Source organism: Gallus gallus, chromosome 13, assembly GCF_016699485.2.
Source record: "Gallus gallus isolate bGalGal1 chromosome 13, bGalGal1.mat.broiler.GRCg7b, whole genome shotgun sequence".
NCBI lineage: Eukaryota > Metazoa > Chordata > Aves > Galliformes > Phasianidae > Gallus > Gallus gallus.
The window spans coordinates 2,056,972-2,078,109 of NC_052544.1; the positions used below are offsets into that span (position 1 = coordinate 2,056,972).

The 21,138-nt window shown below is 52.8% G+C and overlaps 3 protein-coding genes across 3 annotated transcripts; all 3 read left to right on the forward strand.

Annotated features, from left to right (window-relative positions):
* Window positions 1-1,295: 1,295 nt before the first annotated feature.
* Window positions 1,296-13,676, forward strand: DNAJC18 (DnaJ heat shock protein family (Hsp40) member C18). Its single transcript, NM_001025609.2, has 7 exons — window positions 1,296-1,424; window positions 1,557-1,702; window positions 2,501-2,686; window positions 5,477-5,589; window positions 6,861-6,970; window positions 8,967-9,139; window positions 12,773-13,676. The coding sequence occupies exons 1-7, from the start codon at window positions 1,387-1,389 to the stop codon at window positions 12,895-12,897; spliced, it is 891 nt and encodes a 296-aa protein (NP_001020780.1). The 5' UTR covers window positions 1,296-1,386; the 3' UTR covers window positions 12,898-13,676.
* A 1,057-nt stretch (window positions 13,677-14,733) lies between these two features.
* On the forward strand, window positions 14,734-19,329 carry PROB1 (proline rich basic protein 1). The gene has a single exon (NM_001390848.2). It carries the CDS (start codon window positions 14,772-14,774, stop codon window positions 19,020-19,022), a length of 4,251 nt encoding a protein of 1,416 aa, NP_001377777.2. The 5' UTR covers window positions 14,734-14,771; the 3' UTR covers window positions 19,023-19,329.
* A 343-nt stretch (window positions 19,330-19,672) lies between these two features.
* On the forward strand, window positions 19,673-21,080 carry MZB1 (marginal zone B and B1 cell specific protein). The gene is made up of 4 exons (XM_003642067.5): window positions 19,673-19,898; window positions 20,218-20,324; window positions 20,405-20,509; window positions 20,582-21,080. Exons 1-4 carry the CDS (start codon window positions 19,704-19,706, stop codon window positions 20,766-20,768), a joined length of 594 nt encoding a protein of 197 aa, XP_003642115.1. The 5' UTR covers window positions 19,673-19,703; the 3' UTR covers window positions 20,769-21,080.
* The last annotated feature ends 58 nt before the right edge of the window (window positions 21,081-21,138 follow it).

A 21,138-nucleotide genomic window follows, 5' to 3' on the forward strand; every position in this document is an offset into this window, starting at 1 on the left:
CACAGCCCATGCTGGGCCCACTCCTGCAAGCTGCAGTGGTGGAAGGTACCAACTCATTACCATCAGCAGCCACGGCACCCAAAGGTCCACTCTCACAGCTCATTAGCCCAGTTGAGTTGGTATATGGAGGAGAAGTAATCAACGTAGACTTGAGCAAACCTTTTGACTCTGCCTCCCACACTGTCCTCCTGCAGAAGCTGCAGCCCATGGCTTGGACAGGTGTACTTTTCACTGGGTAAAGATCTGGCTGGATGGCTGAGCCCAGAGAGTGGCGGTGGATGGAGTTACACCCAGGTGGCAGCTGGTCACGAGTGGTGTTCCCTGGGGGTCAATACCGGGGCCTCTCCTGTTTAATATCTTTACTGACAATCTGGATGGAGGCACTGAGTGCACCTTCAGTAAGTTTGTAGATGACAAGAAGTTGTGGGGAAGTGTGGATCTGCCTGGGGGTAGGAAAGCCCTACAGAGGGACCTGGACAGGCTGGAGAGATGGGCTGAGGCCAGTGGGATGAGGTTCAACAAGGCCAAGTGCCGGGTCCTGCACTTGGGCCACAACAGCCCCATGCAGCACTACAGGCTTGGGGCAGAGTGGCTGGAAGCTGTGTGGGGGAAAAGGATCTGGGGGTGTTGGTGGAAATGAGGCTGAACACGAGCCAGCAGTGTGCCCAGGTGGCCAAGATGGCCAACGGCATCCTGACTTGTGTCAGAAACGGTGCAGCCAGCAGAGCAGGGAGTGATCGTCTCTCTGTATTCAGCACTGGGGAGGCCGCACCTCAGTGCTGTGTTCAGTTTTGGGCTCCTCACTACAAGAAAGACATAGAGGCCCTGGAACGTGTCCAGAGATGGGCAATGGAGCTGTGAGGGGTCTGGAGCACAAATCTTATGGGAGCGGCTGAGGGAATGGGGGCTGTTCAGTCTGGAGGAGGCGCAGGGCAGGCTGTTATTGCTCTGTGCAACTCCTGAAGGGAAGCAATGGGGGGGGGGGGGGGGGGGAGGGGGGAGGAGGTCAGGCTCCGCTCCCAGGAAACAGTGGAACAAGAAAGGAGATGGCTTTAGACTGCACTGGGGGGGTCAGGTTGGGTCCCAGGAAACATTTCTTCTCAGGAAGAGTGGTGATGCAGTGGCACAGGCTGCACAGGGAGGTGTGGAGTCACGGTTCCCAGAGGAGTTCCCTGAGGAGGGGATCCCTATGAGGTCACCGAGCCCCGATATGACGTCTCAGATGCCCGAGCCGCCGCGCTGCCCGCTGGGATTTGTAGTCCCGGGCCGCGCCGCCGCCGCTCCCAGCGTTCCCCGGGCACCGCCTCCGCGCACAAGATGGCGGCGCGGGCGGGCCGGGGCGGCGGGCAGTGAGCGGTGAGGGGGTCGGGCTGCCCCGGGCCCGCCATGACCTACACGGCGGAGCAGCTGGACGGCGTGCGGCGGTGAGCGGGGTGGGGGGGGTGGGAGCCGCGGGGCTGAGCCCTTTGCGGGCGGCGCGGCGGAGAGGTGCCGGGCCCGGGGCTGAGGGGATGCTCCGTGCCCGGCGGTGACGCCGCTCCCGTGTGCGCTTCCAGGATAAAGAGCTGCCGGAACTACTATGAGATCCTGGGCGTGGAGCGGGATGCCACCGAGGAGGACCTGAAAAAGGCCTACCGCCGCCTGGCCCTCAAGTTCCACCCCGACAAGAACCGCGCGCCCGGCGCCACGGAGGCCTTCAAAGGTGGGGGCTGCGGCCCGGGCTGCCCTGGGCGGCCTCAGAGAGCGCCCGGTTCTGTGCTGGGCGGCCGAGGGTGATCGTGGAGGCCCCTTCCAGCCCCAGCCGTTCTGTGCTGTGATCTCAACTCGCGCATCCTCTGCACCCTCGCTGTGTTGCAGCTGTATGCAAAGCGTTGTGAGTCGGCCCTAAAAAAGCAGAGGTTTCACCCGCTGCGTGACAAAAATGAGGGGTTTTAGAAGGATGGTTCCTTATTTGTGGTGTCGGGGTTGTATTTCTGTATGAACTGTTCACAGCTGCTTTCTGTCAAAGAGCGAGGAAGAAGATGAAGCAAGCAGGCTGCTCCTTCCAGGTGGTTTGACGTGCACTGTGAATAGATGCACAGGTACTGCTTTGTAAAGATCTCTGCTGGCAGAACAGCTTGGAATGTGGGTCTGCGTGCTCATTACTCTCTGCAGTTATTGACTTTGTGTGGGGAGGCGGACACTTCTGTGTCCGCATTAACTTCAACCTGATTAAAAGGCTACATTCTCCCTCAGCCTTTTGGTAGATGAGGACTCTTGCATTTAAGACCTCTCTCCATATGTACTTCAACATTTGTGTCTTTCTCCTGGTACGGTGATAGCAGGACATAGATTTCATCGCAGGTAATGGTGGTGTTCTAATGCTTCTTATACAAAGGCAGTTCTTTCAAAAGTAAATCAGTCGTTGGCCAAGCGCACGTTTTCTGTCACTGAATATTTTGCTCATCTGCTTACATCCAAAAGTACTGCATTGTAACACTTCTTTTGCTTCGTCCTCCAGCAATAGGCAATGCTTTTGCAGTTCTGAGCAACCCCGAAAAACGATTGCGATACGATGAATATGGAAGTGACCACGAGCATGTCAGCACCGGCCAAGCCAGGCACTATAATTACTACACAGAATTCGAAGCAGACATTACACCAGAAGAAATATTCAACGTGTTTTTTGGTGGGCACTTTCCAACAGGTTGGTATCTGTCTGTGCTGTTTTTCAAGCATCATGAACCGACACTGGGCCATAAAGCAGGTTCAGCTCCACTTGATATTGATCTAGTAGTTAAATTTTGCTTCCAAAAAAAACCAAAAACCTTTTTGGATTTTTTTTTTTCCTATCTTCTTAGGCCTGTAAATGCTCCTTAAATGCACAGTTTACACTTAAGGTTTTGGTAACTCCAGTCCCTAAAAAAGTTCAGCTTTGCTGTGCAGGAGTGCAGCGTATGGGGGATTGGCTGTCATTGCTGTGACATGTTCCTAACCTTCCAGCCTCTCGAGGACTGCTGGCAGCATAAATTAGAAGTAAGAACGTTTTACTGGCAGCACAAATTAGGAGTAAGAACGTTTTGATTTGGCAAGGATTTAGGTTGTTTGGCTCTTGTGAGCAGAATTTCATTACCATCTGTAGCTGAAGACCCTTCTCTTTGTTGTTCTTTTCTTTTCTCTCCACTGCTTGATGTCAGCTATGGTTTGGGAAGCAAAATAAGATGTGAATGCAAGGGGCATGAGGCATCTTTGCTGTTGGTTTTGCCCTTGAGATGTGTTCCTGCATTGTCTTCATAGTAGAAATGGGAAGGCATAGCAGATCAGTGGAATACAGGCTGGGATTAAAAGTAGATCTGAAAGGTGTGGTGAGCCTAGATGTCTTCTTGCCACTATCAGCATTCATTGACAAATAGCTTTAGTGCTCTTGTATGTTGTTTCTCACTTCCAAGGCAAGATAGAAAGTAACATGCCAATTACTATAGTCTAAAGCAGCGGGTATGAGTAATGGCTTATAAGCTCCTCATTGCTGTGGTCTGTGTGGTAGCATCTTGCAGGTAAGGGGATCTCAAACTGCTTTCAGAATTGGATAAGTAAGTGTGCAAGGTGTGCCAGACTCAGTGTGGCATAACTCCCCCAGCTTTGTGAGCACCTGTGTATGACTTTGCTTTGGCCACTGGTGAGACATTTCCCCCCTATGGAACATGGCTGTTGTATGGCTGTGTGCAGCGGGAGTGCCTGAACTTGAGGATAGAAAACTGAGGAGCTGCAGTAGGAATCTGGATTCTGAGCATGACTCGTACGTAATAGGTAGGGTGACCTGAAGAAGTAAAGGGGAATTTTTATCCAAGTGGCAAAGAATAAGAAAATATTATTTCGAAGCTGTCAGTAATGAACAAAAGTTTCCTTCCCGAAAACATGTTTGATCCTAAATACATGCATATTTTCATAAATGACATTTTGTAATTAAAATCTTACTTTTCAATTCAGCCACTTTCCAAACAGGCAAAGTTCCTACTTACCTAGAGTAGCTAACATGAAGAGAATGGTTTCCATGCCATTTTAACGTTAAGTAGGGTTTTCCTGTGTGAGCTGAGGTTTGTGTTAAGCTGCAGTTTAGTGCTGGCTTTGTTTTTACATGGTACCTTGCTGTCACCAGAAACGTAAGTGTTGGTGTTAGATAAAATTCATTCATACAGCTTCTGGGTGGGTTCATCTTGCAAGTCTATGACTTGCAAGTCTAAAGGAGGGCTCTACTTGGGGCATAGTGTTGTAATTATAATGGCTATGGGCTAGAAGTTGCACTTCCTTCTCACGAAGGACAAACATGCATGGAAGGAAGAAAACTGGCAGAAACTCTGTGAGAAACTTTGGATTTGGAAATGTTTTTTCTGGGCACCCTGCAAAAGCCACTCTGTTTCTGTTCTTTCACAGCTGATCAAATATTGTCCGAGCAGCATCAAATGATAGAAACTTTATTTTTTAAGGATTGTGCTCTTCTTCAAGTCAGTCTTGTTTGGCTGGCTCCTGCACTTTGTTAGTCCTGTGCAGTGTTGTTAGGTCTTTGAACAAGCTGGGAAACACAGGTTTTGACTCAGCAGCAAAGGTCAATTCTCCCAGGTCTCTCGCAGAATTCTTTTAGAAATTCAGATAAAGGACAGCATAAGAGTATAAAATGTTGGATCCTTTCTTCCAGGGCACAAAAATAGATTGGCATTTCTGTTGTCATAAGGCCATACATTTCAATTCTCTGTTACAAAAGTATTCTGAATTTCAAAACGGCAGGGCAGAGTTGCTATTTAGATATTCATTTGGTGATAGAATCAGAGTTCAAACTTCTAATCAAAACATCATATGCAATTCTTTCCTCATTTTAGAATTGTCAAAAATAAATCAGCTACAGTCAGTGTGCAAGGAAGGAAATCTGAATTGTACCTTTTTTCCTCAAAAAGCAGCTTTATTCATCTCTTTCCACATTATAAAATAATTAAGTGAAATTATTAATAGCTAGATGGAAGAGGAAATAGAACTGAGTGTAGAAGAGCCTATGCAGTAATTATAGGAAGCCACAGTTCATGGCCTGAGTCTGGTGGAGGAAATTAATTCTCCTTCTCAAAGGCTGGATATGCAAGACAGACTGCAGTCTTGCAAGTGAATATGACAGAAGTATGAGGTGCAGTTATTTTATGTATACACACACGTCTATGTTTTATATATGTAGTGTTGTACATAATGTACATGTGTTTTTTAATATAGCTGTATATGCTCTCTCTCTAGCAGTTTCTACAGTTTGATGTAAATTAAGATGGATGAGGAGCAAAATTCACATTTCTCTGGAACATTTATTGGAATAACATTATTTTGACATTCAAGTTTGAGGTGTCCCAAGTGTAATTCAGCCCATGTAGTATAAACCTGGATAATCAACTAGAAATGGGATTACAGGTAAATACCAGCAACTGGATGAAAATTATGACCCTTTTGGGGCTTCTTTTAACAGGAAATATCCACATGTTCTCAAATGTAGCCAGAGATGCACACTATTATCCACGGAGGCACCGAAATGAAAGAGCATGGACACAGGAGCAAGAGGAAGAAGAAAACAGGCCACAGGTAACTGGGCTTAAACATTCCACCAGGGTGAGAGGTTGACATACAGTGACACCATTACACTTATGCTCAATGCTTTTCTTCAAGTGCTATACCCAAACAGATGATTACACAAAGAACTAGATTGTTTCTCTTTCATTAATCACTGCTTAAAATATAGATTTTATTGATAGGATCACGGGCCCTGGAGTTTCTGCAACCAAGTATTTTGCTGGTGCTTGGTTTTTTGCAGGCTTGAAGGGCTTGGTAATCTAACAATGATCGGTCCAAGTGTGGACTGATACTGGATACAGTAGTATTGCCTTGTCCTCACTGCATATTTAATCCTTCATTATATTAGCATACAGGTGTAGCCCAGGTCAGAATGGGTCTGGGATACATTTCTATCAGCTGAAACCTTCAGATAAGGTACCAGGTGTCACTTATTGCTAATACACCTGTGTATACACCCATGCTACCTGCCTTGGAAAAATCTTTCTCCCGAGGCAATCCAGTAATCTAACAAGATTGTTCTCAAGGGAAGATGAACTTTTCCTTGGGGTCTCTTATAGACAGGCTCTGGAATAGACTTAGGCAGTGTGCAGACAGCTAAGCTAGGGCAAATGAATCCATGAATCCCACCTGCTACTGTGTTGGGTGTCCTTCTTACTAACCCAGGGCAGAGAGCAGAGCCTGAATAGGTCCATGCTATGTTTTGTTCCTAATTACAAAAGGAAGCTTAAAAGTCAATTAAGAGGGTAAGACTGATGATCTGCATTTGGTCACTGACTAGCAGAATTCTTTGATCCTTCAGGCATTTCTCACTCTTTCACCCTACTCTATAAATCCAAACTAATAAAGTGCCTAGTGAATCCTGCTCCAAGTTAAATTACCTGTGTTCTCTTCACCCTTTATGTTTTACCCAGTGTTTGGACAAAGATTGAGGTTTTTAGAATATATGTGGTAAGCTTTGAAAAAGGCACAGAAAGCCGTGGACACAGATGGGAATTGTAATGTTCTTTTGGTTTGGAGTGTCAACTGGCAGGAAGGCACAGTGTTGTGGGCATCTATTGCCTTGAGCAGGGTTGGAAGAAAATGGCTTTAAAGAGCTTTCAGAGACTGTTAGTAGAAGGTATTTTAAAACTAAAATGTCATCCTGGTCAAAATTTGGAAATACTCATCTTTTCTCAGTTCGCTTTTAATACATTGTTGAGTTATGATAGCCTGATTTCTGTGAACTTGCACATTGTTTTCCATCTATATTTTTGTCCACTAATCATTGTTGTTCTTTTCAGAACTCATATTCTGCATTTATTCAGTTGATGCCCATTTTCATCATCATAATTGTGTCGGTTATAACTCAGCTGATGGCCACTAACCCACCCTACAGCCTGTTCTACAAATCGTAAGTCACTTGAAAATAATTCTTTGTTTGAGATAAAGGAGGTAGGCAGAAATGGGTCTTAATGGGAAAAAATGCTTGTTACTGTTCTGTCCTACTCTTTCTCGAAAGTGTTATCAGTCTGTAGATAAGGAAATACCAGCAGTCTCTATTGATAAGTTCTCCTAAGTAAACTACAGTGAACTTTATTGCTCTGTGTACTGAACAGATAAGTGCTGAGCCAGAAAGCTTAACCAGCTGGTGTGAAATGCATTTGCACAGTGGTACGGTGGAAGGAATGTGGGTGTAGCTTAGCTACAGTACTAATCAGCCCCTGGCCTGCCAAGCCCTGGAAGGTCTGTGGACTGCCTCTTATGTTCCCATGTAAAGCAATTAGGAAATCAGGTCTTGCAGTATAACTTCAGCCAAAATGCCCCTGGGAAAATTGTCAAGTGCCACAAATGGTTAAACCACGCCATTTCAAAACTTTAATATCTATAAAGAGGCGGTATTCACAAGTTATGGAGGGCAATCTAAACTGGTTGGCTCTAGAAGCAGAAGGAATGCCAGCCCTGCTGCAATTTGAGTTGGTGGGCAGGAGGAAAACTCACGTAAACCTCTTGGCATCCAGTGCTGGGAGGTGGGAAGCTCTCCAGGCTGGTTTAGTAAACTTCTCTGGCTCTTACTGAGACAGGAACAGGAGTTAGCAAGGTTTTAAGTACCATAGGTGGGGGCCTGCTGCATACAGCAGTAGCAGAGTACCCTGCAAACTCTCCTTGCTCCCATTTAGGAGCAAAACTACTCAGGTTTAGGCCTGTGTGCTTTTCACTATCAGTGTAGATTTAATTGGCCCAACATCCTTTACTGCTCTTTACCACCAGATGTCAGTATGTAGACCTAAGAGAATAAATGGTTGGTGGCTTGGTTTTTCTGGTTTAGATTTGTGTGTGTGTTCTGTTTTCCAGAGAGTGTTCTTGCTATCTGCCTGTCCCACGTGAAACTTTACACACTGCACTGAGCAGCTAATCTTTCCTGGCTTGCTCCACTGCCTTCCCTTTTCCTGTTGATATGAGATAGCCCAGCTTGAGCCTTGTGTACAGTTACAGATGTTGTTTCTCTAAATCATATCTTAAAAAAAAAAAAAAAAAAAACCCTAACAGCTCTAAGTGAATTTATATAAGGAAGGCATACATTTCCAAGGCTTAGTGAGAGCCCAGGAAATGGAAGGAGCCAACTGAATTCCATGGGTAGAAAGTAACTTCCACGTTTTTGCTGCCTGCCTCCTTCTCTGGGCAGTAAGTTGGAAAAAATGCCTGCATATCTGTGTTCAAATAAGGAAACTCCAAGAAGAATAGTCTAGCCTCTTGTCTGTGCTATTGTGGCCTATCCTACCTACAGGATGCTCCACACACTACCAAGGTTACCGGCAATTATAAAACACTGAAGGGAAGTGTAACTAGAATCCCCTCTGCTAATTCTTATTTCTACTAAAGGATCCAGAAATCAGGAAAGTGTAAATCCATTTACATTGTGCTCTAAACAATATTGGGCTGCATGCCTTTCCTATAGTCTCTGTATTTGACTTTTGTTTCCCACGGATTTCTGAACCTAGCTTGCCAGAAGTTAACAGCAAACAGAAGAAAGGGTGTGGAGCTTCTGTTTACAGATAAAATTGGTTCTCAGGCTCTGGAATTATCTTAACTGAGCTGCTGAGAACGCAGCATTGGAAAGGAACAGTGTCAGCTCTGAATCGCTTCTTTGTAGATATCTCCCAGTTCTATATATTTTCACTATGTGGGTTTTCTTTCTCAGTGAATCCAGTCTGTAGTGATAAGCTTTCATGGCCTGAGGCTTGTAATTTCCTTATTGCATGGCTGAGGGAGCTATCGTCCTGCAGAGAGTAACTGTTCAGAAGTAGTTGCAAAAATTCTCCTCTGGAAATGTTAATAATGAGATATCTTTCTGTTTCTTTGTGTTTGAACAGCTGGAAAAATCTGTTTTCTTCATCATGTTTTCACAGGTCCATAGGCCACGTTATTAGCAGAGAAACAGAGAACTTGCAGGTGCCTTACTATGTTGATAAAAACTTTGAGAAGAATTATCAAGGAGCAGAACTTCAAGAGCTAGAGAGAACAGTTGAAAAAGATTACATAGACTATATTCAGACCAGCTGCTGGAAAGAGAAGCAGCAAAGTAAGTTATTTTTCTTACGGCCTATCATTAGTTGCACAGTGGCTGTGCTTCACAAGGCACTGCCATTTTAGCTTCGTTTTCCAGTGCAGTGCAGCTAACTTCTCAAATCTTGCAGCTGTATTTCTCACATCTGTTCTTAACACTGACTTTGTTGAGGGGCTGTCAAAGTTCATTGTAGGTGATTGAAAGAGAAGTGGGAAGTAGATTCTGCCATTTGAGACCTTTTTCCACTCCATTCGTATGCTTGGCTAGCTCTTAGTGAAGATGTTTTAAACACTAACGATGCATGTTTATTTAGCTCTGCCAGATTGTTTGGGCTAGAAAAGATATTAATGTTTCCTTTGCTGAGGCAGAATCAGTTTTGCTTTGGTTGGCTCTGTGAGAAGGTCACCTAGCTCTTTCTTCAAACTTCTTCAGGAAGAGCCCAAAGCCTGCTCAGGTGCCTGTGAAAATTTCATAGTGCTACTGGTATCGGTTCTCAAAGACAGTGCCTCTGTGCTTATTTTATGCACTGATTTCCATTTTCTATCTTTAGATGATTTGAGGGCTTGTTTTTCACCGTAGTCTTTTAAAAACAAGAATTGAATGCAGGGAGGGAGTCCAGAAAAAATGTGAGCATTCAGTCGTTCTTCTTATGTTAATTCCGAGTCAGTCAGTGCCACATGTGAAGGCATGCATTGTAATCCTGTACTGTATCTCTTGTTAGTCACTGTTGTTCTTTAATCGAGTGCAAGAGGTAGCAGTAGTGTTGCCCTTCCCATCAAAAAATCTGTATACAGTTTCAAGTCAGGACTTGTCATCCAGAGGCAGTTCTTTTATATCACACCAAAATGACCAATCTTGCTTTGAAGAGAACTACACAGGTATAGACTCTGAAGTTTAAAAAATGGATAAATAAGTAAAAGAAGCCTTAACACGAAACCCTAAAAATCCCAAACATTCCCTTAATTTTTGGTGTTCTTTGTGATCTCTGAACACTTTTGGCAGCAGTGGCAGCCTCTGGGTGCTATGTAGCTATTAGTAACCATAAACATAGGCTTCTTGTGTGGGCTTGTTGTAGGAATAGATATTTTTTTTTCCTCAGAGGAAAAGTAGTATAAACTCATGTAGTGCAACCGAGACTTGCCTTGTTGTCTCTTTCATGTAGACCTTGAGCTGAGTGGTGCTGTACCCCAAAATGGACAGCAGGGTTTGCAGGTCTGAGGGGTGGTTGTCAGAGTGATGAATGCGAAGTAATGCCTGCAAAACAACCCCCTCTTGAGCTTACTGCTCTTACACTTGTTTTTAGTGTATGCACATCAATCACGTGTAGCAGAAACGTTTACAATGCCTGCCCTTAGCAGTACCTTGAGACCACTGTAATTAAAAAAACAAAAAAAAAAAACCAACACAAGAAGTTTTCAGAGTGTTTACCACCTAGGCCAGGGAGAGCAGATATTGAGCACAGCTCAGGCTGTGCTAACTTTAGTACAGCCAAGTTTGTCAATAAATAAAACTGAATACAAGATGGAGTGCTGAGGAAAAGTTACCTGGGGACCTTGAGGCAGTTGTTAATCAGCTGTTGTTTTGCAACTTCGGTCCGTTGCTTCTTGTGTGCTTAACTTTGTGGTCAGCCTCTTTTTTTTTCTGCCAGTTGAATGTCTATTAATAGTACGTTTGTTCTATTTGCTGAAGGTACATTTAGCAGCAGCAAAAAAGACACAGATGAGTTACAGGAACAGCTTAAATTACAGTCCTTGCTCTTATGATTTGAAAAGCACTAGCTGATGTCCATCTACCTCCACAGAAACTTGAAAAGCAACTGATGTATCAGGATGTTGTTCAGCCAGGCACTTCACAGCAGCATAGGGTGACAGTTTTTGGTCTCCTGACGTCTTTGATATGGTTATGGACAAAAGGCAAGTCATAGGTTTGTACAGGGGGTTGTTTAGGTGTAGGAGCGCCGTTGTAAAGTGAGACTGCAAAGTGCTCGGAATCAGAGAGAATTACAGGTAGGGAACTGAAAACAGAAAGAAGATATGTAGTTGGAAATAAGTATTTTAGGAGTTCCTTCAAGAGAGGAACTGCAGACAGTGAAGGTTGGAGGAACAGCTGTGTGAAAGATGAAAAAACACAAGGAACGTGCTTGGTAGAATTAATGCTGGCAAGAAGTGCAAACACTGGCAGTAAAAATTTTTTGCCCAATTGGATAAGTGTAAACCAAGTGTCCTCACTGCAGAACTGAACTTCGAGACAGTAAGCTGAGTCTGGTTTTGCTGCAGGGCCATCAAGGCTCTGTACCCAGCACAACTGTGCTCTGCTAGAGTGGCACTTGAGTTACAAAAACTGGAAATTGATTCCTGACCTAAAATAAGATCTTTGTGCCCTTCAGTTTATAAAGCTTTTTGATAAATAGATAAGAGAGTCATATGGCTTTAAATTTCAGTAGGACAGGGCAAGGGCATAAGGCACGAAAGGCCCTATTGAGAAATTCTTTGTGCTCCAACTGATTTTGTTGGAGAATTGAATGAGAGACTTGTATGGTGTATAAAAGCTCTTTGAAAAATTGAATGTCATCAGGTAGCCTGTGCTTAGGGAAATCTTGACCTTTTCAGAAACAAATCACTGCTATTGTCATAGCTGCAGCTAAACCTGCATCTAAAATACTCTTCAGGGAGAAAACTATATTAAGACTTCCTTAGCTCATCAGCAAAAGATGCTTCCCTGAGTTGCTGGGGGAAGGTAATTGAAACAGTGGGATTATTTCAGTTACGTGTTGCAAAGTACATTCAGGATCGTGCTGTTAATGTTAAGGGCACAGAGACCTGTCAGACAGGTCCTTCATCTAACTGCTCACCTTCCTGTCATCAAGAACAACAACAAAAAAAAAAAATAGAAGAATTAAAAGAATTTACAGTGCCTTCTGGGCAAACCTCTTGGCAGACAGCTTCAATCCTGATAAGTGCAGCATGGAGAAGGCGACTGTCCGTACATCAAAGTATCAAACCGGGTGGGTGTTCTGGGCCCCTGCAGAATGGGTACACCACGAGAGTTGCATTTCTCAGTTCTGTGGGCAGGGATGTAGGGCTGGTAACTGCTCTTTGGCTGCAGACAGCTGACAGCCTTAAGAAAGCAATAGGAAAAGTAGGCATGAGGTTCTCTTTCCTTTTGGCTCATCACTGAAATACTGCTGACAGGTGTAGGGTAACCCCACCCCAGGGTCTGTGCTGGGGAGAGATGGGTGGACATCGGTGCTTGATGGGATGAGATGTCATGCAGTTGCAAATGCTGGTATTGACTAAGACAGTGGCTGTTAGCGGACCAAATGGTATCTTACCATTTTATGCACACTTGGTATTTATGAACACTTTCGTACTTTGTGCTTTCTTTGTAGGCAGTAAAAATTACTCTTGTTTTTTGTTACTGCCCAACTGGTACTCCAGTAGAGTTTTGGGGTTATGATTACTCTTTGAGTTCTCAAGTAATTCTGGACAGTTGACAGCCTCTCTGCAAAGAAAGTTGTTATAACATGCACGGCTTCACTGAAATAAGGTGAACTTCACAAGTAATTGTGAGGACAGCGAGGCACTGAGAAGCAGTTTCTTGAAGCCATCTCATAGCTCCATCCTAATGAGTGCCGTTTTCATCTTGCAGAGTCTGACTTGTCAAATTTGGCCAAGCTGTACCGAGATGAGCGGTTAAAGCAGAAGGCGGAGTCACTGAAACTCGAGCACTGTGAGAAGCTCTCCAGTCTGATCGGAATGCACAAAGGGGGCTGAGCGGGGCCTCCGTCCCTTTTATTTATTGCTGTTTTAAATTATGGTTTTATTTTCCTTTGTATAAAAGGGGAAGGAGTCTATTGCAGAGTCTGAATACTCGATTCCTTCGTGCTGTGCAGAGATGGGCCGACACGGGCTGCAGAGCTGTGTTTGCTTTAATATACTGTACACTCTATTTGGTTCCGAGGACCAGTGGCACTTTGTAAATTAATTCTCTGGGAAATGCTATGAGTTTGGAACGTGTCTCCGTTTGTAGTCTGTCTGCCATCCAAACCGTGTACTTCCAGGGGAGCACACAAGTCTCCTATGCTATCTGTATTTCCTGTCACGGCGTCGTCCCGCTGACACCACCTGGCTGTCCTTCCCTCTGCACTGCTCTGAGGAGACGGAGGTGAAAGGTAATGCTCAGTAGGTGCATCAGCAGGGATCTGAGCGTGCTGCCGTTGCTGTGAGGGACCTGACCGTGTCCTGGTGTGGATGAGAGCTCTGAGCCTACAGGCAGCAATGCTGAACAAGCAGGTGGGAGTGCAGCGTGGGCCGGGCCCAGCAACGGCCGAGCTGTGGGGAAAGGACAGCCCTGTTTGTTCCATCCTGTGTTCCCAGTGGCGTAGTTCTGAGCTGGCTGTGTAATTCTCATTCTTCCTGGCAAACTCTTCTCCAGCTGTGGCAGGGGCCCTGCGTTTTCCGGTACGGTTTTAATGTAGCATCTTTCTACTCTGTTGAACAGTTATGAATGTTTCACTGTAGAGACTAGCACTGCAAAGAAAGAGATCCGTGTAGCCGCGTCTGCCTTGTCTTGATCCTCCTTTAGAAGCAGGCCGAGGCGGGCGCTGTTGCTAGGCGACGGGGCGGCCGCCATTTGCCGCGGGGGTGCGGAAGATGGCGGCGCTGCCCGTGGGGGCGGGGCCTGGGTGTGGGCGGAGCTATCGCTGGCCAGGCCACGCCCCCTGCCGCGGGCTGCCCGCACGTGGCCGCCGTGCCGCTGTGCTCGGAGCGGCCGTGCGCTGCGGCCGTGGGGACGGGCGGGCGCCGGGCTCGGCCTGCGATACCCGGCACGGGCTTCTCCTTGCTGTACCGCCCGCTTCGAGGCACCGCGGCGCCACCGGCCCCGTGGAGCCCGGGCTCAGCAAGGAGGGGTGAAGCGCCGGCTGCTTCCAGTCCGCCCCGTGCGTGCCAAGTTTAAATTTAGCCCCCCCCGTGAACCCAGCGCGGGGCATCGGGTTGCCTCGGGGCTGGCAGCGCCGCGCAGCACCTGCTGCCACTGCCCGCAAACATCCCCCGCAACCGGGGCTGACCCCGCGGGGGTGGCCGGACGGGGCCGGGCGCACCGAGACCTCCGCACCTCCGAACGGGGCGATTAGGCCATTAATTGACACCGTCCTTCGCTCGGCTCCAGCAGACCCGGAGGCGTTCGGTGCCGGTTTGGTTTCAAGGCTCACGCTCGCTCCTGGCCGCTTGCCGTCGGGGTGGGGGATGTTACGGGGAGGACCGCTCGGGGCCGGGCTTCGCGTTCCCGGGGTGGGGGACGGGATGGAGGAGCGGCGCGGGGCTTCAGCCGCCCTCCGTGCCGCGGGGGGTAGCAGCCGGCGCGGCCCCCGCGGGCTGCCGTCGCCCCGGGGCACGACACACGCCCATCCGTCCCGCGGGGCCGCGCTGGCACCCGGCCTGCGGGGTCACGGCGCAGCAGCGTGGGGTCACGGCAGCACCGTCCCCGTGGCAGACCCCTGAGCCGGGGGCGGCGGCGGCATTCCTGCACCTCCCGGCGCTTGGCATCGCCCCCCCGGGCTGGCGCCCGCCGTCGCACATGTGATCGAAGCTCCGCGCAGCGCCGCGAGCAGAGCAGAAGGTCGAGCGGCTCCCGGCCCGTCCCCGCCATGATCCCCCGCGGCAAGAGGGACGCGGGCCGCCCCGCCGAGCCGCCCGACGGCGCGGACGGACACGGCTCCCCCTGGGAGGAGGACGGCCGTCTGTCCGTGCTGCCCCGCGACGACCTCCCCAAGAGCGTGTCCGACTCCTCCATCTCCTCCTACCACTCGGCGCGGTGCTCGGAGACCACCGACACCTTCAAGGACTGCCTGGAGTTCCTGGAAGAGGACGATGCGGGCCGCCTCACTCCCCCGCCGCCCTACGTGCCCCCCGAGAGCCCCCCATCGCGCGGCCCCGGCTCCGGCCTGCGGGAGGAGCGCGGCCGGCAGCCCCAGCTGTCCGTCACGGCTAAGAATAGCGCGGCGCCGGGCCGCGGGGGCAGGATGGGTCCCCTCCGCGGGGATCGGCCGCCCGTCGTCGCCTTCGTGGAGCGGCCGTGCGCGGCGGCGCCGGCGGCGATGCTGGGCGAGGGGCGGCGGGCCCGGAGGGGCGGCGGGGCCAGCGACTCGGATGAGGCCGACAGCGAGGTGCGGGCGCTGACGGCCAGGTCCTTCCGCAGCCTGTCGGGCCCCCCCGGCGCCCGGCTGGACATGTGCAGCTCGTCCAGCCTCTCCAACTCGCTGTCGGAGGACGGCGGCGGCGGGCGGCGGTGGGCGGCCTGCGGGGAGCCCCGCGGCACTGAGCTGCCCGGTGTGCCGGCCAAGGACCTGTTTGAGTGTGTGGACGTGGAGCTGGAGAGCGGCGATGCCAAGAAGGGGTACGGCAAGAGGAGGACTGTCCCCAAGCGGCAGATCCAGCTGAAGAGGAAGGAGAGGAAGGAGGCTGGGTTCTTCCCACGGGGGGACAGCTCGGCCCCGCAGCCTCTGCCCCCCGCCAGGAAGGAGCCCCCGGGGAAGGGCAGGGCTGGCAGCGAGGACTTCAGGTTCAACTACAAGCAGTTTGTGAAGACGGCCTCCTTGGATGGTGACGCCAGCAAGACCAGGATGGCCTCCAGCCTGGTGAAGAACGTGCTGGCCAAGAAGATGCAGTACGAGCAGCTCATCAAGATGGAGCAGCAGAAGGTGCTGCGGGGCAGCTCCACCTCCTCGGGGCCATCCTCGGCCGGCACCGACCTGCTCGGGGACGGCATGGAGGGCAAGTCCAGCTCGCTGTCCAAATCCGACCTCAGCGCCTCGGCCGAGGACGTGAGGCTGGTGGACATGAGGCTGGGGCCTTTCGGTGCCCACCGGCCGGCCAAGGGTGTGGTGCTGAGCGAAGCGACGCGGGAGAACGTCTGCAGGCTGAAGAAGACCTTCAATGAGCTCAACGAGAGGATGCGGTACCAGGAGGTGGTGCAGTGCCAGCGCCTGCCCGCCGCCGAGCCCTCCGCCGAGAGGACTCCCTACTGGCGAGCGCGGGCCCTGTTCGAAGGCCACAGCGGGGATGGGAAGGTGCCGGCCGTCACCCCCAAGTTTGAAAAGCCTCAGAAGCCGTGGCCCAGCTTGAGGCAGCGAGCCATCCGGCCCAGCAGGCCCCAGCTCGTCCCCTTTGAGCCCAAAAGCTTGATGCCTCCCGACGTGCCGCCCCGGAGCGTCTTCACCTCCCAGGCGCGGGATGTGAGGTTGGGGCCGCAGAGCCGTGGGGAGGAGAAGCCACCGCCTGCACCCCGAGAGCCCCCGAGACCCGGGGCCTCTGTGGGTACCCCCGCTGAGCCGGGCAGCAAAGGCAAGGGGCTGGTGCCGCAGCCACGGGACGTGCGTAAGCTTCTCAAGAGCAACTACAGCCTCAGCTTCGGTGCTGCCCGCGGACCCCCGGCTCCCGGCCCCAGCGGGGAAAGCACCGGGGAGCCCAAGCCGCCGTCCCCGCTCATCATCCACTGCACCTCGGTCCGACGCAGCGAGCCGGCGCCGAGCATCGTGCCACCGGCGGGGGGGGACGTGGGGATGGATGGTGTCCGAGAGCCTGCACCGGCACGCACCGAGGGCACGGCAGCATCCAGCAGCAGCCACGTGGCGCAGGGCTCACCTGTGCAGATCAGCAAGGTGCAGTCCGTGCGGAGAGAGGCGCCCACCACTAAGAGCCCCCAGCCCAGCCCGGACACGTGCCGCCAGCGCAGTGAGATCCATGTGCCCTCACTGGTGGGGACTGTGGAGGAAACGCACGTGGAGAGCCACCTGCACGTCCTGGTCGGGCCTCGGTCCCCGCCTGTGGCTGTGGAGGCCTCCCCGGCTCAGAGCAGTGCTGTGCTGAGGACGGAGAAGACCCTTCTCCTCCCACCGCCACCACTGAGCCCCACAGAAGAGGATGAGGAGCGTGGTCACGGTGTCACCATGGGGGAGAGCACTGGAGTGGACCGACATCGCAGCAGTGGGGACAACCCAGGGAATGTCCAGGATGTGAAATCAGCGGTGAGGAGCACACTGAAGCCACCCAGCAGTGAGCCGGGCAGCCAGCTGTCCTCGGCAGGGAAGCACAGCCCCACAGACAGCACTGACCCCACTGCGCCATTTCAAGCGAGGGAGGCTGGTGAAGGTCCCTCTGTTCCCCCTGTGCCACTCTCCAGCAGGCCACTGGAACAGAGGGAGACCATGGAGCACGTAACGACGTGGCCGGGAGCCAGTGATCCACAGCTTACTGCTGTCCAGACAGACAACTCCAACTACTTGACAATTCCTGTGAAAGCCCCCAAACCTTCCCCAGTGCCAAAGGTGCCCCCGGTCCCCAGCCTGGGCACCGCCTCCTTTGGGACCCCTTTGGTCCCCCATCCAAACAGCGTGTCCTTCGGGACCCCCTCGGTCTTTGGGACCCCTTCAGTCCCCAGTCCAGCCACTGCACCCATTGGGACCCCACTGGTCCCCCGTCCAACTAGTATGCCTTTTGGGACCCCTTTGGTCCCCAGTCCAGCCAGCGCATCCCTTGGGACCTCCATGGTCCCCAACCCAGCATCTTTTGAGACCCCCGTGGTCTCCAGCCTGACCAGCACATCCCTTGGGACCCCTTTGGTTCCTAGTGCAGCCAACTCCTCTTTTGGGACACCATTGTTCCCATACGCACTGAGTGCACCCTTTGGGACCCCTGTGGTCCCCAGTCCAGCCACTCCATCCTTTGGGACTGCTTCAGTCCCCAGGCTGCCCAACTCAACCTTTGGGACCTCTTTGGTTCCCAACCCATCCAGTACACCTTTTCCAACCCTTTCTGTTCCCAACCCAGCCAGCTCATCCTTTGGGGTCCCCTTGGTCCCTAACCCATCCTACACACCTTTTGCGTCTCCCTCTGTCCCCAAGCAGGCCAGCTCATCCTTTGGGACCCCCTTGGTCCCCGGTCCGGCCACGATGTCCTTTGGGACTGTTCCAGTCTCCAGGCCACCCAACTCAACCTTTGGTGCCCCCTTGGTCCCCAACCCATCCAGCACACCTTTTATGACTCCCTCTGTCCCCATGCCAGCCAGCTCATCTTATGGGACCCCCATGGTCAACAACCCAGACCCTACTTCCCTTGGGTACCCATCAATATCTAACGTGGCCAGATCTTCCTTTGGGTCTCCCTTATTCCCCAGCCCGGCCAGTGCTCCTCTGGGGACTGGTGTGTCCCCCCATCCCAGTGGGGAAGCCCCCTGGAACAAACCCCTCCCTGAGCCCCCCCAGCCCTCTGACGCTCTGACCACTGCTGTACCCCCGGCCCAGCCCCAACGTCACGTGGAAGATGCTCCCCGGAGGACCGAGGGCTCCTCGCCGAGCAGCAAGAGCACACCGAGCCCCACACGGCCCTTTGCTCCCCACGCGTCCGCACACCGCAAGATGCTCGTTGATCCCGACAGTGGAAAATGTTACTACATGGAAGCGCCACGACAGCCCCAGCTGAAAACACTTTACGACCCAGAGACAGGGCAGTACATGGAGGTGCTCATCCCACCGGTGCCCGTGGCTTCACACGCCGGCTTCTACCAGTCTCCCTTCAATCCCATGCTCTATGGCACACCCTACATGGCCTATGGCAGCTTCCCAGGGCTGCCAGCACCCCCGCCGCCCACCGCCTCCTCCCCGGCACACCCCGACCTGCAGGGCCAGCCACCGACCTCCGAAAACCCTGGGGGCTTCCCTGGAACCTTCAGCCCCAATCCTAAGGGTGAGGGGCCGCCTGCAGCTGGGGGTCCTGACTGCGGGTACCTGGAGAGCCCCTATTACATCCCCACGGGGATGCGGGCCAGCCCCAGCCCCAGCCAGCCCCCAGCCCGTGCCAGCCCTGCCAGCACTGAGAAGGGACCACTGCCCCCCATGTGATCCCCCAAATGCAGTGCCAGCCCACATCACCCCCAGCCCCGGCTGGAGGGACCCCGTGGTTGTGGCTGAGCTGGTGATGGGCGCTGCCTGGACCTGACTGGCTCCCGGAAGGAATGGGGAAAAGCGATGTTTTCAGCCCCAGAGGGTTCCTGAAGTTGTGGGAGTGTGGCCACAGCAGCAAAGGGACCATGTGCATGGCCCCGCTCCCCCCATCCTGCTGCTCCCATCCCAAGGGTGATGAACAGAGGCACCGCAGCTGCAGCACGGGCTCCTGAAAATAGCAATAAAAGCGCCGGGCCAACATTAACCCTACAAACGTCTGCATCATCTGTAAAGGGGACACCAGGGGCAGCAATGTTCCTTTCAGGGCACATTCTGAGCAGAGCCTCGGGCACTGCTGACAGTGCCGGTGCACCGGTGGGGATGGGGGTCACGAGCCCAGGAGGAGGAGGAGGTGAGCCACCTCCGGGGAGGATCTGGGGCGGGATGGGTGCAGGCATGGCAGGATTGAATCAAACCAGAATTCTGAATCAAACCAAAAAGCAAAACTGAGGGGCAGACGGCTGCGGTGAGTGTCAGCCGGATGCAGGTGCATTGGCTGCGCATGGGTGCCTGGGGGTGATACCGCCCGCGCCCGCCCCCATTGCTTCCACAATCACTCAGCGGTGCCAGGACAGCAGCATGCAGGCAGTGCTGGTGCTGTGCGTGGCCCTGAGCCTGGCAGCAAGAGCAGGGGGCGAGGATGCATGTGGGGGCCGCGAGGCCCCATCCTCATCCCACAGCATCCCTGCGCCCCAGATGAGTGCTGAGGACCGGCTCTCACCCCACATGCCGGAAGCCCTGCGCTGCGACGCGTGCCACGCCATCGCCTTCCAGGTGCGGGGGTGCATCCCCACCAGCAGCCCAGCACTGTGCTGAGTGCTTCTGGCTGCTTGGGGGGGGGATGAGGGGGGCACTGGGGTGGGAGTGGGGTCATGGTGTGTGGAGAGAGGTCACGGTGCATGGAGAGGGGTCGTGGCGCATGGAGAGGGGTTGTGCTGCGTGGAGAGGGGTCACAGTACATGGGGAGGGGTCACGGTCATGGCACATGGAGAGGGGTCGTGCTGCATGGAGAGGGGTCATGGTCATGGCACATGGAGAGGGGTCATGGCACATGGCCACATCATGGCCACTTTCTCCTCCATTCCTGCCCCAGCTGGAGGGGCGGCTGAGCCGTGCGGAGGCGAAGCAGGGCAGGAAGGCGCTGAGCGAGTCGGACTACGTGGAGGTGCTGGAGCAGAGCTGCTTGCAGGACTGGGAGCTGTGAGTGGTGCAACCCTTCCCCTGAGTGCAGTGGGCGGTCGGGCCACGGGAGCCGACCCCAACCTCACATCCCCCTGCAGTTACGGCGTGCAGGAGCTGAGAGGGGAGCGGCGGCTGATGGGGCCGGGGCTGCCGGGACAGGAGGCGATGAGCGTGGCAGTGATGGGGGGCCCGTGGCCGGGCAGGTGAGCACTGCAGGGACGGAGAGGGGGGGACGTGGGAACATGCCATGCTCTGACACTTCCCACTGCCCGCAGGCTGGCCAAGATGTGCCACAGCCTCGTGGGAGAGCACGGCGAGGAGCAGCTGTACGGAGCGCACCGACGGGGTCCCACCGCGCTGCGGGAGCTGCTGTGCCACGGCAAGAAGGGGCCATGCGCCCACCTGGGGGGGTCCAAGGCAGGGGGCTCGGCCCCCCCCAAGGCGCTGCAGAACGAGCTGTAGCCGGCGGCCTTCACGGGCCGTCACTGTGGATGGTTAATGCTTAATGCCTGATGACCTTTGGAGCCAACTGCGTCCTGCAGCACTGGACACACGCAGAGGGGACGCCGGGGGAGGTGGCACTGCCGGCACCACGCCGGGGACGCCGGGCTGCCGCTGTCACCATCTCAGCTCCACATCTGTTCGCACTCATGGGGACATCCCCGGTGGCACCCGTGCCCCAGCCGCGCTGTTACTCTGTAACTCTCACCTTAATGTTTGACCGGAGTGGCGCGGGCGGCAGTGCCAGCCCTAATTAAAGCAGTTAATCGCTCATCCCTCACCACCACCACACTCCCCGGTTTCACAACCCGCAGAGTAAAGTCCTCCCCGG

Excerpts from the sequence above, each read along its gene's own strand:
- MZB1 (XM_003642067.5), top strand. The coding sequence starts at position 19,704 with ATGCAGGCAGTGCTGGTGCTGTGCGTGGCCCTGAGCCTGGCAGCAAGA. Across the intron at positions 20,325-20,404 it reads TGCTTGCAGGACTGGGAGCT|TTACGGCGTGCAGGAGCTGA; the intron begins GTGAGTGGTGCA and ends ATCCCCCTGCAG. Across the intron at positions 20,510-20,581 it reads GGGGGCCCGTGGCCGGGCAG|GCTGGCCAAGATGTGCCACA; the intron begins GTGAGCACTGCA and ends CACTGCCCGCAG.
- PROB1 (NM_001390848.2), top strand. The coding sequence starts at position 14,772 with ATGATCCCCCGCGGCAAGAGGGACGCGGGCCGCCCCGCCGAGCCGCCC.
- DNAJC18 (NM_001025609.2), top strand. The coding sequence starts at position 1,387 with ATGACCTACACGGCGGAGCAGCTGGACGGCGTGCGGCG. Across the intron at positions 1,425-1,556 it reads CAGCTGGACGGCGTGCGGCG|GATAAAGAGCTGCCGGAACT; the intron begins GTGAGCGGGGTG and ends GTGCGCTTCCAG. Across the intron at positions 5,590-6,860 it reads AAGAAGAAAACAGGCCACAG|AACTCATATTCTGCATTTAT; the intron begins GTAACTGGGCTT and ends TGTTCTTTTCAG.